This window comes from Hipposideros armiger, unplaced genomic scaffold (genome assembly GCF_001890085.2).
Source record: "Hipposideros armiger isolate ML-2016 unplaced genomic scaffold, ASM189008v1 scaffold_396, whole genome shotgun sequence".
Taxonomy (NCBI): Eukaryota; Metazoa; Chordata; class Mammalia; order Chiroptera; family Hipposideridae; genus Hipposideros; species Hipposideros armiger.
In genome coordinates, this window is record NW_017731746.1 from 335,025 (window position 1) to 352,613 (window position 17,589).

General features: G+C 42.6%; 1 protein-coding gene across 2 annotated transcripts in view; it reads right to left on the minus strand.

The window, feature by feature from the left end:
- Nucleotides 1-17,589, minus strand: part of POU2F3 (POU class 2 homeobox 3) — an 89,380-nt gene that overhangs the window by 51,763 nt on the left and 20,028 nt on the right. For both annotated transcript variants that reach the window (XM_019663582.1, XM_019663583.1), the window contains exon 3: nucleotides 2,258-2,292. In XM_019663582.1, coding sequence (XP_019519127.1) covers nucleotides 2,258-2,292 — 35 coding nt within the window. The remainder of the gene's footprint in view (nucleotides 1-2,257; nucleotides 2,293-17,589) is intronic.

Here is a 17,589-nt window from a genome sequence, read left to right on the forward strand (position 1 = left end):
CTCAAGGGAGGCCCACTCCTGGCAGAAGCCAGAAAACTCTCTCAGCTGGTGGGGAAACCATATCCCAAAAGATGTTCAAAGGGTCAGGGACCTCTCTGTAGACTGCTCTGGGCCAGAGGGGCTGCCCCCACCCTTGTTCTCAGCATGAGGGCGTCTTAAGCTTTAGAAAGATCACACCGGCAGCCAAACCCACTGGGCCTGTGGAGTGAGCCACCTCTGGCTGGGCTGGTGGGGTCATATCTTGGGTGTGGGATGGGCTCCTCCCACACATCTTGTCCAAGAACCTTGGACAGTGGGATGTGGACCCTGGGCTAGAATCCTCAGACCTCAGGGCAGAATGCACAGGGCACGGGCCGTATCCCAACCTGTTTATGACTCTCCCTCAGGACCACAGAATCCTTGGGAATTGCCTCCATCTTCCTTCCCTTGAAGAAAACCTGGCCCAACTATCCCTTAGATAAGAATCTGTCTCATTTAAAGACCTTGACTGAGAAGCTGATTTTACATTCTCCCTCCCTTGGTAGCTGTTACAGTGTTTTATAAACCACATTGGCTACAAGCCCTTTCTCATAGCCAACCAAGATGACTCCTTAACGAAAGCCTATCTCGGTTTTAGGTCTTGAGTGCAGAGGGGGTATAGTTGGCTTCCATTTGTTAGCAAACTTCCCTAATGAACAAAATTGCAGAAGTTGCCTGCCTAAGAGGTTTTGGCTTAGGACTCAAGATTATTCCTCTCTCTGACTATGAAGAAGGTGCCCAGAGTTAACAGCCTTGTAGGAAATATTAGTAGTAATATCAAATCACTCTACAGATAAAGAAGAACATACTTGTATGTCTGAGTTTCACCTCCAGCCCTACCCCAGACTTCCACCTAAACCTGGACTCAGATGATCAGAGTGGGAAGGAGCCCTAGTGGTTATTCAATGCACCAACACATTGGGATTATCTTCCTCTCCCCATGGCTATCTTCCTCTCCAGCCCTCTTTTCTCTGCCTGACAAACTATGTCTCACCCTTTAGAGCTAGATGCAAATATCACCTCCTCTATGAAGCCTGCCCTGAGATTTCAGGTCGAATGAATTGTTCCCATTTCTGTTTGACACCATGCTAAAGCATGAATGAGTTTGTACTATAAGCATTCACTTAGGACTGACTCTCTCTCTCTCTCTCTCTCTCTCTCCCTTTCTCCTTCCCTTCCTTTCCCTTTATCTCTACTCCTCCACACTTCATACTAGACTGTGAGCTCCTCCAGGGCAGAAATCATGCCTTAATTTTCTTTGTATTCCCACAAATGACATAGTACATGTTTCCCCCAATCCCTGCCCCAAATTTATAAAATTTTTCAGCTGTGAAAATTGAGACCAAAAATATTAAGTAACTTGACCAAGGTTATATAGCTGATTAGTGGCAGAAACAGGACCAAAACCCAGGCTTTCTGATTTCACCTCTCTGCCTCACTCTAGGGCCCCCCATTTATTGCTTCCTGCTTATCTCCAGTTTGGACTGCCTCCTCCCAACAAACCCTCCCACTTTCTGCTTCTGACATCACACCCTATCTCAGCCTTCACCCCCACACTTCTCATCAGCCTCTAACCTTAAAAGGAAAGGCCTCTCCCTCCACTTCACCCTTCTTTTTACACATCCACATCCATCCATCCTGCAACCCATCCAGCACAGCCTTACCCCACCCAAAACCCTCCCTGATTAACTCCAACCCACCCAACTTGACTTCCTTCATAGGCAACAAGCTTGTATCTATTCTACATGGTCCCACTGAGCTGGGTCACCTACTCCCTCCTGAGTGCTTTTTGTTCTGTTTCCTGTTTTGTCCCCTATCTTCTTCCTGTAAATCAGGAGTTCCATGAGGAATCCAGATACTCCATTCTTTGTACCTCCATAAATTCCTTTACACACAGTCAGTCCATATAAACAGACTTACCCAAGAAGCAACTCAGGTTGAGCTTTGACAGGAAAAGAGTTGTTTCTTAGATTCTGGACCACATCTGGCATGCAGTCAATCCTAAATAAGTGCTGCATTTGTCAGTACTCTTTTGAGGGGATACTGAAGAGGAGATCCAGATATGGGATTGAGGGTTGGGGAAGGGGTTGGAGGCAAAGGCCCTTTCCAATACTGAAAGGTATGAATCTCTGAATAAACACCCTCAAACTTTACTGAATCTTTGTAGCTCTCACACCTGACACAGTATAAATGACCCCCAAAATTTATAGAATAAAGGGTTTCTTCTGAAAGTCCTTACCTGCCTATTGAAATCCAGGCCATTTCGATCATTTCCTGTAAGAGATAAAAAAGAAAATATTAGTTGCTAGAAGGATTAGAAGAGATTGAAGGTTAGAGGGAAAATAGGATGCCGGGAGAAGCTTGTCTTTACTTCGAAAAAGAACACCCACTTTCCCTATGGTTAGGATCCTCCTGCTTATCCTGTTTTCTGGAAAGGTCTTTGGATAATCTCTTCCAGGGATGTGGATAACCAGGGAAAGGGCACCCTGACTTCTCCAAGGTCACAAAGAGCGGACTGGGATTAGAATTTGCCATGCCAGAGCGCAGGTTCTGCTGCACTCCCTCAGAGAAAAGCTATTACAGACACTTTCATGGGTAAGCACGGAATGACCAGCTACACATCCTAGAGGAATTGCCTTAAGGCAAGAAGTCCTCCCACATCCTAGCCCTCCAGGAGTAATGACACCTAATTATGTCAGGTCGATAGGTGTCAGTCCTGTTTCTCCCCACCCTTCAACTTTCATTACTTGTTCTGTTCAACTTTTTCCTTTTATAATAAATATTGGGTTGGAAAAGTAAATACGTGCTTAATAAAGAAAACTTTTGGTACATAAAAAGTACAAAGTCATTAAAAAAAGAAAAACTATAGGCCAATATCTCTGGGGAACATAGATATAAAAACCTTCAACAAAATATTAGGAAACTGACTCAGGAATACATGAAAAAGATCATACACCATGATCAAGTGGTATTCATTCCTGGGATGCAAGGTAGGGTCAATATCCACAAATCAATTAACACGATCTACCACATAAACAAAACGAGAGATAAAAACCATATAATCATATCAGTAGATGCAGAAAAAGCACTTTACAAAATCCAGCACCCATTTATGATAAAAACTCTCAGAGATGTGGGAAGACAGGGAACATACCTCAACATAATAAAGGCCATATATGATAAACCCACGGCTAACGTCCTACTCAACGGTGAAAAACTAAAAGCGGTTTCCTTAAGATAAGGACAAGACAAGGATGTTCACTATCACCACTGTTATTTTAGTTTTTCCTAAGAAGGAAATTCATAGCAATATAAGCGTACCTCAAGAAACAAGAAAAGTCTCTATGTTTCTAGGAATTTATCCACTTCTTCCAGATTGTCTGATTTTTAACATATAATTGTTCATAGTATTTTTAAACGATCCTTTGTGTTTCTGTGATGTTGGTTGTCACATCTTTGCTTTCATTTCTGATTTTATTTATTTGGGCCCTCTCTTTTTAAAAAATTTATTAGTCTGTCTAAGGGTTATCAATTATTTTCTTTTTCTTTTCAAAGAACCAGCTCTTATTGATCTTACTGTTTTTGAGACTCTTTTTTATTTATTTCCACTCTGATCTTTACCATTTTCTTCCTTCTACTCACTTTGGGCTTTGTTTGTTCTTCTTTTTCTAGTCCCTTTACGTGTAAGGTTAGATTGTTTTTTTGAGACTTTTCTTGTTTTGTGAGGTGGGCCTATATTGCTATGAATTTCCTTCTTAGAACTGCTTTGGTGGTGTCCCATAGATTTTGGGTTGCTGTGTTTTAATCATCATTTGTCTCAAAGTATATTTTGATGTCTTCCTTGGTCTTGTTAACTCATTCATTGTTTAGCAGCATGTTATTTAGCCTCGATGTGTTTGTGCGTTTTTTTCAGTTTTCTTCTTGTAATTGATTTCTGCTTTCATACCATTGTGATCAGAGAAGATGCTTGATATGATTTCAATCTTCTTAAATTTGCTGAGACTTGTTTTGTGGCCTAACATGTAGTCTTCCCCAGAAAATGTTCCATGTGCACTTGAAAAGAATGTATGTTCTGCTGCTTTGGTGGCAAAATGTTCTAAAAATATCAGTTAAATCCATCTTGTCTAATTGTTTAAGGCCACTGTTTCCTTGTTGATTTTCTGTCTGGATGATCTATCCATTTATGTCAGTGGGGTGCTAAAGTCTCCTGCTATTATTACTGTATCACTGTTGATCTCTCCCTTTATGTCCATCAATATTTGTTTTACATATTTAGGCACTCCCATGTTGGGTGCATTAATGTTCACAGGGTTATATCCTCTTTTTGGATTGATCCCTTTATCACTATGAAATGTCCTTTGTTTCTTGTTATAGCCTTTGTTTTAAAGTCTATTTTGTCTTTTTTTTTTTAAACCTTTTTCCCCTCACTTTTTTTAAAATTATTTTTTATTGTGAAATACGCATTTTTTAGAATTAGTTTCAGCTGTACAGCACAGTGTAATAGTTATACTTTTTACCCCTCGAGGTGACAACCCCCCGCCCGTATTGCTACCTCAGCTTTTGTTTGTTTGTTTCCATTTGCATGAAATGTCTTTTTTCATCCCTTTACTTTCAGTCTGTTTGTGTCTTTTGGGCTGAATTGTGTCTCTTGTAGGTATGATAAGTATGGATCTTGTTTTCTTGTTCCTTCAGCTGCACTATGTCTTTTTATTTTATTTTTTAAAGATTCTTATTGGGGAATTGGGGGGATGGGAACAGTGCTGGGGAATTGGGGGAAGGGGAACAGACAAGTTGCTGTCCTTTTGTTCTTCTCTCTAGATGTGGAGGACGTTGCTTCACTGGCCCAAGTTGGCACCATCATTGCGCTCTTCCCGAGCGAGGCACATCAGTCACTGGCTTCTGGACGGAAGCTCACGCTGGCTGCTGGCCGCTCACGCTGGCTGCTGGCCGCTCACGCTGGCTGCTGGCTATACATGGTAGCCCATGGCAACCCAGCTGCTGTTGCCGGTGACTCACGGCAGCCCAGCTCCAGGTCGAGCTGTTCAGCATCTTAGCTGTAGAGGGCAGTGTCACTGGCCCTCATATGTGGGATCCGAACCGGGGCCCTCTTGCGTCCCAAGCCAGCTCTTAACCATCGCGCCACTCAGCCGGCCCTGCACTACATCTTTTGATTGGAGCATTTAATATATTGACACTTGGAGTGATTATTGATAGGTGCAGTTATTGCCACTTTCTTATTCATATTTGTGTTCTATTTTTGTCCTCCTCCTTGTTCTTTTTCTTAAAGAAGCCCCTTTAACATTTCTTGTAATACTGGTTTGGAGGTGATGAACTCCTTTAACTTTTTGTTTAGAAAGCTCTTTATGTCTTTTTCAATTTTAAATGATAACTTTGCTGGGTTTTAGGTCCTTGCTTTTCATCACTTTGAATGTTTTATGCGAATCCCTTCTTGCCTGCAACATTTCTGTTGAGTATCAGCTGATAGTTTTATGGGAGATCCCTTGTATGTAACTAACTTCCTTCCTCTCACTGCTTTGAAGCGTCTCTCTTTGTCTTTCACGTTTGCATTTTAATTATGGTGTGTCTTGGTGTGGGCCTCTTTGGGTTCATCTTGTTGGGTATTTTCTGTACTTCCTGAACTTGTATGTCTATTTCCTTTGTCAGGTTAGGAAAGTTTTCAGTTATTATTTTTTCAAATAGCTTCTCAATCCCTTGGTGTCTCTCTCTCTTTCTGGTAACCCTATGATATGAATGCTGTTACACTTGATGTTGTCCCAGAGGTACCTTAAACTATCCTCATTTTTTAAAATTCTTTTTTCTTTTTGCTGTTCTGATTGGGTGTTTTCTACTACCTTGTCTTCCAAGCCGTTGATTTGATCCTCTGCTCTATCTAATCTGCTGTTGATTCCTTCTTGTGTATTCTTCATTTCTGAGTGGTTCTTTTTTATGTTTTCTATGTCCTTTTTTATGCTTAGTATCTCTTTGTTGAAGTTCTCACTAAGTTTCTTGATTATCCATATAACCAGTTCTTTGAACTCTGTATCTGGTCTATTGCTTGCCTCCATTTTATTTGGTCCTTTTTCTGTAGTTTCATTCTTTTTTTTATTTGGGACACGTTTCTTTGTTCTCTCATTTTGGCTGCCTCTCTGTGTTTGCTTCTATGTATTAGGTTGATCTGCTACATCTCCCAGTCTTGGCAGGGTGGCATTACGTAGTAGGTATCCTATGGGACCCAGTAGCACAGTCTGCCTGGTCACCTAAGCTGGATGCTCCAGGGAGTGTCCCTTGTATGGGTTGTGTGTGTCCTCTTGTTGTAATGGAGCCTGAATTGCTATTAGAACATGAGTGGGTGGGATTGACCCTCAGGCTTATGAACTGTGAGGATTGGCCATGACCACAGTGCATGTGTTACAGTGCAGGGACTGACTGCATGGAGAGAGATTCACCCCAGAAGGATCTGGTACCTGCTGAGACCACCCTTTGGGTGTGCTGCTTGTGAGGTTAATTCGGTGGTGCTCTGTTGTGGTCTGATGCTGGTCATTCTGGGCCTCTTGGGAGGGGCTCCCATGAAGGTCAAGTTCAACTGCTGCCTGTGACCAGTCCAGGGTTAGCTGATAGGAGCAACAAAGTGATTCAAATTTAGTTGCTGCCTGTGCTGAACCTGGAGCTGCATGGTAGAAGCAATGCTGGGAACCAAGGCTGGCTGCCACCAGTACCAAGCGTGGGGCAGCTCAGAAAAAGGCCCAGGGCATCCCGAGTCCTGCTGCTACCTGCTGGCTTGCCTGTAAGGCTCAGCTATTGAAAGAGCCTCGGGCAGTATGTGATTTGCGTAAGCAGGTTCTCAGGGAGTCACCAGGGTCTGGTGAGTAGTATTCACAGGGTTAATTCAGATTTATATTTGGCACCAGTGCAGAGCCTGGGACCACTCAGCAAAAGCCATAGAGCACACCACATCCAGTTGCCACATGCCTGGGGCTTGTGGTCCCAAGAGTTGTCGATGAAGACTACAGCATAAGGTAATGCCAGCTGCCTGCCACCAGAAGAGCCTCAAGTTGTGTGTGTGTTGATTGGGGCAGGGTCCCAGGCAGTCACTGGGTGGAGCGAGCAGAGTTCACTAAGCCAATGTAGATTCAGACTGAGCTGTGTCATGTAGATTCAGATTTAGCCGTGTTGGGGGAGGGCTCAAAACAGGAGAAATGGCTCTTGCTCACAGGCTGTATGAAAGAAGGACTCAACAAAGGGACAATGGAGGCTGTCTCTCCAGCCCTCACCCTGGAGCCACACAACTCAGTCTCTCCCTTTATGTCTCTGGCACCTCCGGACCTGCTGTGTCTCTGCCAGAGCCCAGAGTGACTGCCTGGGAGTGAGTCTGTGTGCAGGCCCTTTAAGAGCATGCCTGTTTATCCAGCAGCCTTCCTTCTCACCCAGATGGATGGAATCTTCACTGATTTTCACAGCCAGATGTTGTGGGGTGTCTTCTTCCCAGCACTGGTCCTCTGGGCTAAGGAGCTTGCTGTGGGGCTGGGACCCCTCACTCCTCAGGGGGGACCTCTGCAGCTGAGCCATCCTTTCCAATTCCCAACCACCACACATGGGTGTGGGGCCAACACATTTCACATCTCTGCCCCTCCTACCAGTCTCAACATTGCTTCTTTTTTATATCCTTAGTTATAGGACTTCTGTTCAGCTAGTCTCCAGATAGTTCTCCAGGTTTATTGTTCTATCATTCAGTTATAACTTTATTGTGGTCATGTGAGGAAGCAAGTATAGCATTTACCTACTCGGCCATCTTGATCAGAACCCCTAGGACCCAACCTTTGAGAGTTTATGGAAGATCATTCTAGAAGATGTCTCGGGACCTAAGGCTTGAATAGGCTTACATGCTGAGGAACAGCAATGTGGCCAGTATGGTCAGAGAGAGTAGATGGGGGTAACGAATGATGAGATGGTGTGGATCTGACAGATCAGTCTTGGTAAAGATTGCAGCTTTTATGCCAAGGATATGGGAAATGATGGAGAGTTTTGAGCAGAGGAGTAACATGATCTGACTTAAGTGTTTAAACCTGCAGTGATCCACTGTAGGGGTAAGACAGTAGTAAAGAAGACCAACTGGGAGGCTGTTGCAACGGCTCAGGTGAGAGAGGACAGTAGACTGGATGGAAAGGTAGCAGAGAAGGTAGTGAGAAGAGACTACATTTAGAATGTTTTGAATTAATAGCTGACAGAACCAGCTGATGGATGGAAAGGTGGGGTGCAAGGGAAGGAGAGGAATCAAGAATGATTCCTAGGGTTTGGGCTTTCTCAGTGGAGTGAGTGGTGGTGTCATTCCCTGAGATGGGGGTAACTCGAGGAAGAGTAGGTTGGTAGTAGAAAATCAAAAGCTACCTTTCTGTGTAAGTTTGAGATGACAATTAGGTATCCCAGGGGAGGCAGAGAAATGATTTTGGACTTAGGAGAGGTGTCAGGTCAGAAGTACAAATTGGGTAGTTATGAGCTTATAGGTGGTATATAAAGCCATAGGACTCAGTGAGGCTATAAAGGAACTGAGTCTAGGTGAAGAAGAAAATGGGTTAAGGTTGGGATGATGAGAAGGAACCAGCAAACAAGTTGGCACTAAAGTAGGAGGAAGACCAGGCAAGTATGGTGTCTGGGAGGCAAGAGGAGAAGGTGTTTCCAGAAGGTGGTAATGATATACACATGAACAAGACCTAGAAAGTGAAAGAAACACTGCGAGGCCAAAACAGTTTGACTTGGAGGTAGTCATTATGTTTGTGGACAATTAAAAAAGGTCTTTGCTTTTGATTTCTGTGAATGCCATTATCCTGTTTGTGAGATCCACAAAACAAAAAAATGAGGAAGCAGAATTCAGAGATTAATTTTTAAATTCACCAGTCAACAAAATTAACCATTTTTTATGCCCAGAAGTTTTTCCATGGCCTTTCTCAAGAGGTCTCTCATAATGAGGATGCACCTGCTGCACTTGGAGCCTGGTGATGGAGTTCCTTTCCCTTTCTCAAAAAATGTATTCTTACCTGCATGGGTGTCTCTGCCTAATTTTCCTTGAATTCTGGGCTAACTGAATGGTTAGGCTGGAGATGCCTGGGCCAGCCAGGGCCTCCCAGGAGACTGACCCCATGACACTCCAGGAGAGCAGAGAGTGGCACATAGCTCAATGCTGGGCACTTAGTAAGGGCTCATCCACAGAGCAACTCCTATTCTGATTCTGCTCCTAAGCAGATAAGAGTGTTCTCAGGAGACATGGCTTTTCTCATGGCCTACAGTCCATGAGAAGGTGCACTTGAGGGTCTAGTTTGAGACTTGGTGATGTAGTCTAGTAGAGGCATTAGTTAATATCCAATAGCACTGTTGATTCTCTCTCCAGATCTAGCTGAGGGGAAAAGCACCTCAGACCTCATTTTATTTCTAGTCTTGTTCCTGCTTTTCTCCCATGGTCCACTAGATTTATTCCACCTGGCACCTCTCCCCACCTAGCCTACAGGAAAGACCTAGGAGGTGGTGCCTGGGAACTTCATACCAAGATCTAGCTCACTGGGGTTCTGCTGCTGCCCTAATGCCCTAATTGAGAAGTGACAAGAGAGTCATTACAAGGACTCCACTTATTCATCTTTGAAACAGTGAGGAAGGTGCTCCTCTTCCCAGAGAAAGGAAAGGATGCAATTACCATATTGTGTGAAATACTGGTCCACAATCACCAAGAACTACTTTTTGTTCCTTTAAGATGCAATATGGAGGAGCAGCAGGGTATACTGGAAAGAATCCTGGACTTGAAGTCAGAGAACTAGGGTTCAAGCCTTGGCACCACCACTTCCAAGCTGTTTGACCTTGGTCAAGGCAGGAAGTTCCAGAGCCTCAGGTCTCTCAATGGCAAGATAAGGCCGTAAGTCCCATTCTGGCCACTTTCCAGGGACACAGTAAAGCTCAAGTGAGATAAAGCTGATGACTGTGCTTTGGAAGCTAGGAAGCATTATCCAATTGCAGAGCTGGTTTTCAGACATCGTGGGCTATTTCTCAAATGTGCTGAGTCTGGTCCTATGTTAGGGACTTTGTACACTCTGTTACCTCTGACTGGAATGCCCCTCTCTCCCTAAAAAACACATTCATCCTCCAAAACCCAACCCGAATGTCACATCCTCCATGAAGCTTACCCAAAGCAAAATAAGGGATTTCCTCCTCTGTTTTCACGTCTCTTATTTATATCTCTTATGGCACGTGTCACATTTTTTAGAGTGTTTCTGTTTCCCTCATGAAAGTGTGAGACCCTAGAGGCCCGGGTTACTATATCTTATTCATCTTTGTATCTTGAGTGCCTAAAAGTGTGCAACACATAGTAGGTGCTGAATGACTATGTGTTTGACCCAAATTACTAAGACACTGCTACAAAAATGAACTTTCTATTCAGAGCTAAGATATCGCAGGTACCACCATTTGCAGAAACCTGAATACATTCTACTTCCAAGCACTGGCTCCCTCTTTGGAAGGCAGAAACCATTTGCAGAAAAAACAAAGCAGGACACATACACATATGGTGAGAAACCTTATTGTTAGAGTTGGAAGAACACTGTAGTTCAACCTCAGAGGGAAAGAACTTTGCCAAGGTCACACAGACTCAGAGAACCTGAATCAGGACCAAAGCTCGGATTTTCAACTCCTATACTCACACAGTTTTCCCAATAAATGCACTGCATCCAGTGTCCAACACAGAGAAAACTGAGTATTAGACTTTAATCAACAGCTTAGACAAATAAATAGTATACATAATTATCAAATTTGGAAGTGATTCAAAGTGGAGAGGGAGATTAATACAGAAAACTGGATAATGGAATCAGGATTAAAAAATATTTTGGTAGGTTCTAATAGGAGGCCAAAAGCAACAAGACAGAAAGTTAACAGGAATTAATGTAAAGCTCTGCATTTAGGTGAAAAAAATCAACTGTATAAATAAAAGATAGGGAGGGTGAACTGCACACTTAGAAATTAAGATGGTAAATTTTGTGTTTAAATTTTATTTTATGTGTTTTTTACCCCCAATCAAAATTAAAAAGAAAAAGGTAAACTGAACTTTTTTTTTTAATTAGGGAATTCTATTTGACAAATACTCTAACCCAGAAATCTACTTTTCTAATTCACATTGGATAGTAACTCAAAGGTATGCCCTACATTTAAGATTATCTGCTAAATATGATCCAGCAATCTTACTTCTGGGCATATATTCAAAAGAAATGAAAATAGGAATATTGAAGAGGTATCTGCTCTCCCATGTTCATTGCACCATTATCCACAATAGCCATGGTATGGACACAACCTAAGTTCTGTCATCATGTGAATGGATAAAGAAGATGTGGTATGTATGTATACAATGAAATATTATTCAGCCATGAGAAAGAAGGAAATCCTGCTATTTGCAACAACATGGATGTATCTTGAGGACATTATTCTAAGTGCAATTAGCCAGAGAAACACAATACTGCATGCACGCATAGTATCACTTATATGTGGAATCTAAAAAAATAAAAACAAAGTCATAGAAACAGAGAGTAGAAAAGTGGTTGCCAGGAGCTGGGGGTGGGGAAATAGGGAGAGATCAGTAAGAGGGTGCAAACTTTCAGCTGTAAGATGAATAAGGTCTGAGGAGCGAATGTAAAACATGGTAACAATAGTTGATAATAGTGTTGTATGTATAACTGAAATATGCTAAGAGAGAACTTAAACGTTCTCATCCAAAAGAAAAAAACAAGATAAACATGTGAGGTGATGGATGTGTTAATAAACTAGATAGCGGGAATCCTTTCACAGTGCATACATATGCAGTCTGTATTAAGTTCGAGAACTTGCCACCATGCGCTTACACTGACAGCACTGTACAAACAGCTCAGTAAGTAAGGTTTTATAACGTTGGTATATCAGTGTCTCACAGCTATGTTCGTGTCGACGTGTGGTGGCGTCTTGCTGAGTGACATTCATTATTGTTGTTGCGTGTTTTTGTGTGTCGTTGTGAGAATGTCTGAGCTTGAATTAGAGCAATGAACAAACATTAAATTTATTGTTAAACTTAGCAACAGGGAAAATGAAATCAGGGACATGTTAGCCCAAGCTTATGGGGATAATACCACATAAAAAAAAAGGCAGTGTATAAATGGGTTTAATGTTTTTCTGAGAGGTCGCTGATGAAGAGAGGTCAGGGTGGCTAGTAACGAGCAGAACTGATGAAAACATTGCAAATATTTGTTGAATTGTACATCAAAATCATCAGCTGACTGTGAGAAGCAGACCAAGTAAACATCGATAGAGAAACAGAAAAATCTTAACTGAAAATCTTGGCATGAGAAAGGTGTGTGCAAAAATGGTCCCTAAGAAGCTCACTGATGAACAAAAGCAAAGGAGAGTCAAAGTTTGCCAAGACCTTTTGGAGAAGCAAGAGGATGTTTTAGGCCGTTATCACTGCTGATGAAACATGGGTGTACCAATATGACCCTGAAACAAAGCATCAAAGTGCACAATGGAAGTCAGCCAATTCTCCATGACCAAAAATTTCCATCAGTCCAAATCAAGAGTCAAAATGATGTTGCTAACCTTTTTTGATATCAGAGGGATTATTCATTATGAATTTATACCAACTGGACACAGTTAACCAAGTTTACCATTTGGAAGTGCTGAAAAGGCTGCGTGAAAAAGTTAGACAAAAGCGACCTGAACTTTTCACCAACAATTCATGGCTCTCACATCACAACAATGCACCAGCTCACACAGCACTGTCTGTGAGAGAGTTTTTAGCCAGTATACATATAACTATGTTGGAACACCCTCCCTCCTCAGCTGATCTGGCCCCCAATGACTTCCTTCTTTACCAGAAGATAAAGGAAATATTTAAAGGAAGACATTTGAATGACATTCAGGACATCAAGGGTAATACAACGACAACTCTGATGGCCGTTCCAATAAAAGAGTTCCAAAATTGATTTGAAGGGTGGACTAGACACTGACATGGGTGCATAGCTTCCCAAGGGCAGTACTTCAAAGATGACCATAGTGATATTCAATAATGAGGTACGTAGCACTTTTTCTAGGATGAGTTCGCAAAATTAATTGTCATACCTTGTATAGCAAATCACCACAATATACACATCTTTGATTTTATTTGTCAATTATACCTCAATAAAGCTGAAAAAAAAAGACCATCTGCTATAATATGAAGCCTAAAGAGTTTCATCATCAATACCAATAACCAACCTCAAACTAGAACTAACAATATAAATAATCCCAACTAATACATATGGTGATTAAAAATTCAAGTGTGTACAGTTTAAGATACTTGACCATCTAAATATCTATACTCTGCATTTTACATTTTTAAAGAGGCTAAATCTCCCAAAGAAATCTAATATACCTCTCCAACCCCCAAAAAAGAAAAAAAATGATTCTCATTTCTGTTTATTGGCAGAAATTATTTGGAAATAATCATAGTGCAGTTTCTAGGGGGTAAGGGAAGATAGAGTACATTGGTGTCAGAGTATCTCATGTGAAAAAGAAACAATAAAAAAGGTTTTGTTGACAGAAGCTCAGTATTAGCCAAAAGTGTGTTGCACATGGGTGCTTAAAAAGCTAACAGTCCTATGCATTAGCAGACATACAGATCATTGAAGAACTCTGACTCAGAGCATCATGCCCAGCTCAGGGTGCCATTTTTAAAAAGGGACCCCAATAAGCACAAGGACCAATATGGTAAGGAGCCCAGATATCACACCAGATGAAGAAAGGATATTTAGTGTAGAGAACACTTGCCTTCAGATAAAACCTTTTCCATAGCATTGCCATGAGAATTAAATGAGAGATTTTTTATTTTAAATGTGATAATGGCATTGTGGTTAAAGAAGAAAAACACTCTTATGTTTTAAAGGTGCATACTGCCATGTTTAGGATTGAAATGTTATAATGTTTAGAATTTACAAGAAAATATTCCAGCAACAGAATGGCAGGCATTTGATGGTTGTTGAGAGTAGGCATTGAACATATGGGGGCTCATTGTATTTGTCTCCACTTTTGTGTGTGTTTGAAAATGTCCACAATAAAAAGTTAAAAATAAAATTTCAGAAAAAAAATGGATGGAACAAATATGGCAAAATGTTAGTAATTATTAAATCCAGGTTGTTTGCTAAACTGTTTTCTTTCTTTTCTGTATGTCTGCAGGTTTTCAAAATAAATGTTTTAAAAAACAATTCAATGAGGAAATATTTGAAAGCACTTGGCACAGTGTCTGCCTGGTACATAGTAAGTGCTAAATAAATGTCAGTGGACTTTCCCTTCCTCCACAAATATTAGCCTGGAACAAAGCAGGCTTAGCCTGCAGCTCCAAAGAGCAGAACAAGGGCCAATGGTGGAAGCTGCTGGGAAGTAGGTTTCATCTCACTATAAGGAAAAATTCTGTAATAAGTAGAATTGTACAGCAGTGAAACATGTAGTTTCACCATTGACAGAGCTCTCCATAATTAGGAATATTTGAGCAAAGGCTGTTTATTTCAGGGATGTTACAGAAATGGGTTTTGAATTAAGGGGAAATTTGTTAGCATCAGGGGGGATCTCAGGTGATCTCTAAAATTCCTTCCATCTCTGAAGTCTCAGGGTTTAATGCAAATGATTGAAATGTCCCAGGGCATTGTCTTCCCTTCCCAGAAGCTGGTCACTGTCTGTAGCCTGTGCATAGAGAGGCACAGGAAGGACTCTCCTTACCATTTCTCTCTGTCCTGTTTGTTCTGCACACAAATAAAAGATAAGGACACAAAGGGGAAAGGTAGGGTGGAAAGGGCTCACAAAGAAAGCTTCATAATCCCTTAATCGGAGGTCTTGGGGGCAAATGGGTGAGATATGTGCCAAGCATGAAGGGCCACCAGTTGGGGTCTCTCCAGGCCTCTTTGGTTCTCATGGTCCCTTGGAATCTCTAGGCTATGAGGTCCCAGCAATAAAGCAGGAGGAGAGCCAACACATTGGCTCATGGGGCTGGGAGAGGCCTCAGGATATAATGAGGGCAAGTTCCTTGCCTTTGGGAAGATGAAGCATTATTATTCACCCCATTTTACAGGTGAAGAAACTGAGTCTCAACAAAGTTAAGTGGTATGTACAAAGTAACAGAACTTTTAAAGTATGGGCCTGTATTGGAAATGATCCTTAGGGGAAGACAAAACCCATGTCTCCAACCCCAGTGTGGTGTATTCTACCCACTCTAGCATGAATCCACTGCTAGAATCTAAGGACTCCATCCAAAACCCAACTTAGCTCCCCCTACTCCAGCATCTCCCTGGTCCCACATGGTACCCAGACCTGTTCATCTATACCAAAGGGCTCCCCACGAAGCAAGAGGCCAGAGCTGCAGAAAAAAGGAGTTGGGTTAAATATGAAGACCATATCCCCATCCACAGGAAATGGGATTAAGTGATCAAAAGAGAGTAAAAGGCACATTGAATTAGTGCAGAGCCCCAGGATTCTGGAGAGAGTCTCCTTAGGCCAGGATAGCCATAATACCCAGTGGAGTTCTGAAGAGCAAGGCCAAGAATAGGCCTGTGGGAGGAGCCCAGGCGTCAACAGCAACTTCCACCTTTGCGGCTCCTCCCATGACATCTGGTGGGCCCCAGGTCAGCCGTGCTAAGCTGCTTGGCCAAAACCCCTGCCTGACAGTCGATGGTAGGAGTCTTTCTGCACCAGTCTTCTGCTTTTCCACCTCTGAGCCTGTAGCCTCGCAGGCCCCACTGATTTGCATAGCTTTGGCAGCCCTGGGATGGGAGTTTGCCTGGGGAGTAATTCTCTGGGTGAGGGAGGTGGAAGCGTAAGAATGGAGAACTGTTCAAGCAGGATTTTTCACTTCTGCCTGGTAAACAATGGAGAGAGCATTCAGCAATAAGGCTGAACCTCTCCCATTACGGGACTGCTTCTCTGCTCACCAGTTCCACTCCCAGTATAACCTAGTAAGACTTCCTATGATATTTTATGACCACTTGGCAACTTGCTGGCACTTCCTCAGGTAGCAATTATTAAAGTCACCAGTACCTTGGAATCACTCCTGGGTAGCCAGTCAGCAGAGCAAACCAAGTGACTTCCCAGTGCAGCCATTTAAACCAGTCAAAACAGTTTTTTCAAGGACCCTGCAGACACATTGTGCCTATCTTTTTTTCTTACTTGAGATTCTTCCAAGGAACTGGAAAGTGTTGCCTAATGGTCAGAGTTCTATAGAGGTCACATGGTAAACTGAGTTGGTGAGTTACTTCGAAGGCTGTTTTAGACTGCACTTAGTGCAAGTGGGTTACTCTCTATAGCTTTCAATTTCCCTTAAATCATAAAACAAAAAGCTTCTGTCTGCATTCCTGCCACCTCCTACAAAGCAATGAGGAACTATCCAGGTGGAGCCTAAGGACGACCCTGAAACTACCTGAAGAACAGGATACAGGAGGACCTGTGATAGACAGTAGGAAGAGTGCTGCCTTAAGAGTTGGGAGATCTGAGTTTCAGTTCTCCATTAGCTGAGTGTGCCTGGTCAAGTCACTTTTCTTCTGAAGGTGTAGATATCAATAGCAAAAATGCAGCCATGCCCAGGGCAGACATCACTAATGGATCCCAGCACCATTTTCCTTTTCCTTTTTCCTAAACTCAGTGACTACCACCAATGATCAGGATTAGCTCTCCTGAAGAAACCCATTAGCTACCCTAGGACAGGATGCTCTCTCAGGTTCCCTCTACCTCCAACAGTGGATGGGTTTGGAGATTTTCATGATTTAAAGTTTTTTCCTCGTTCTCCAAGGGAGAGAACAGCAAAGTAAACATGACTGACCTCAGGGTTTCCTTGAAACATGGCTTATGGGAGCATCCTGATGACTTTTCTCCACATGCACAGTCATGAGATTGAGCCTCGAGGCCTTGCTCTCCAGTCCTTTCCCACAGATATCAGGAGCCTGGGGACATACCACACAGGCACTCCGGGACACCCCTTTGCTAAGAGAAGCATCCTTCCAGCTTCCCTCTGCAGTATGTCATGTCATTCCTTGATAAATCAACGACTCCTCACCAAAGTCTCCTAATTTTTTAGGAAATACAATTCCCATTTCTTCAGTCTGAGCTACAGATGGGACTCTATGGGCTCCCCTCCATTGCCCTCTTATCTCTTGCTGGACACACACTGATGCTGCAGTCATCACCACAGGGGCCAAAAGGGGGCAGCATGGTCAGCAGCTAAGCTGAAGAAGCATCCTGGGCAGTTGTGACAGGTTCCAGAAAAAGCAGCCTGCGAGTCAGGCCATTGCAGCAAGGAATGGGGCCAGAAGAGTCAGGTTCCCCACCAAAATCTTGACTCATAGTCCCCTGACCCTGGGAAAACAACAAAAATCCAACTTCAAAGGAAGAGCTTTGTGAAATAAACCCAGGGCTTTGGTCACATCAAATATGCACATTCTCGAGAAGCACCTCAGCTGCTATTTTTCTGTCAGAACTTTTTCATGCTTGAGGGGACCACAGAGATTCCTGGCGCTGCACATGCCTTTTACAGGTGAGGAAACTGAGTTCCACAGAGGA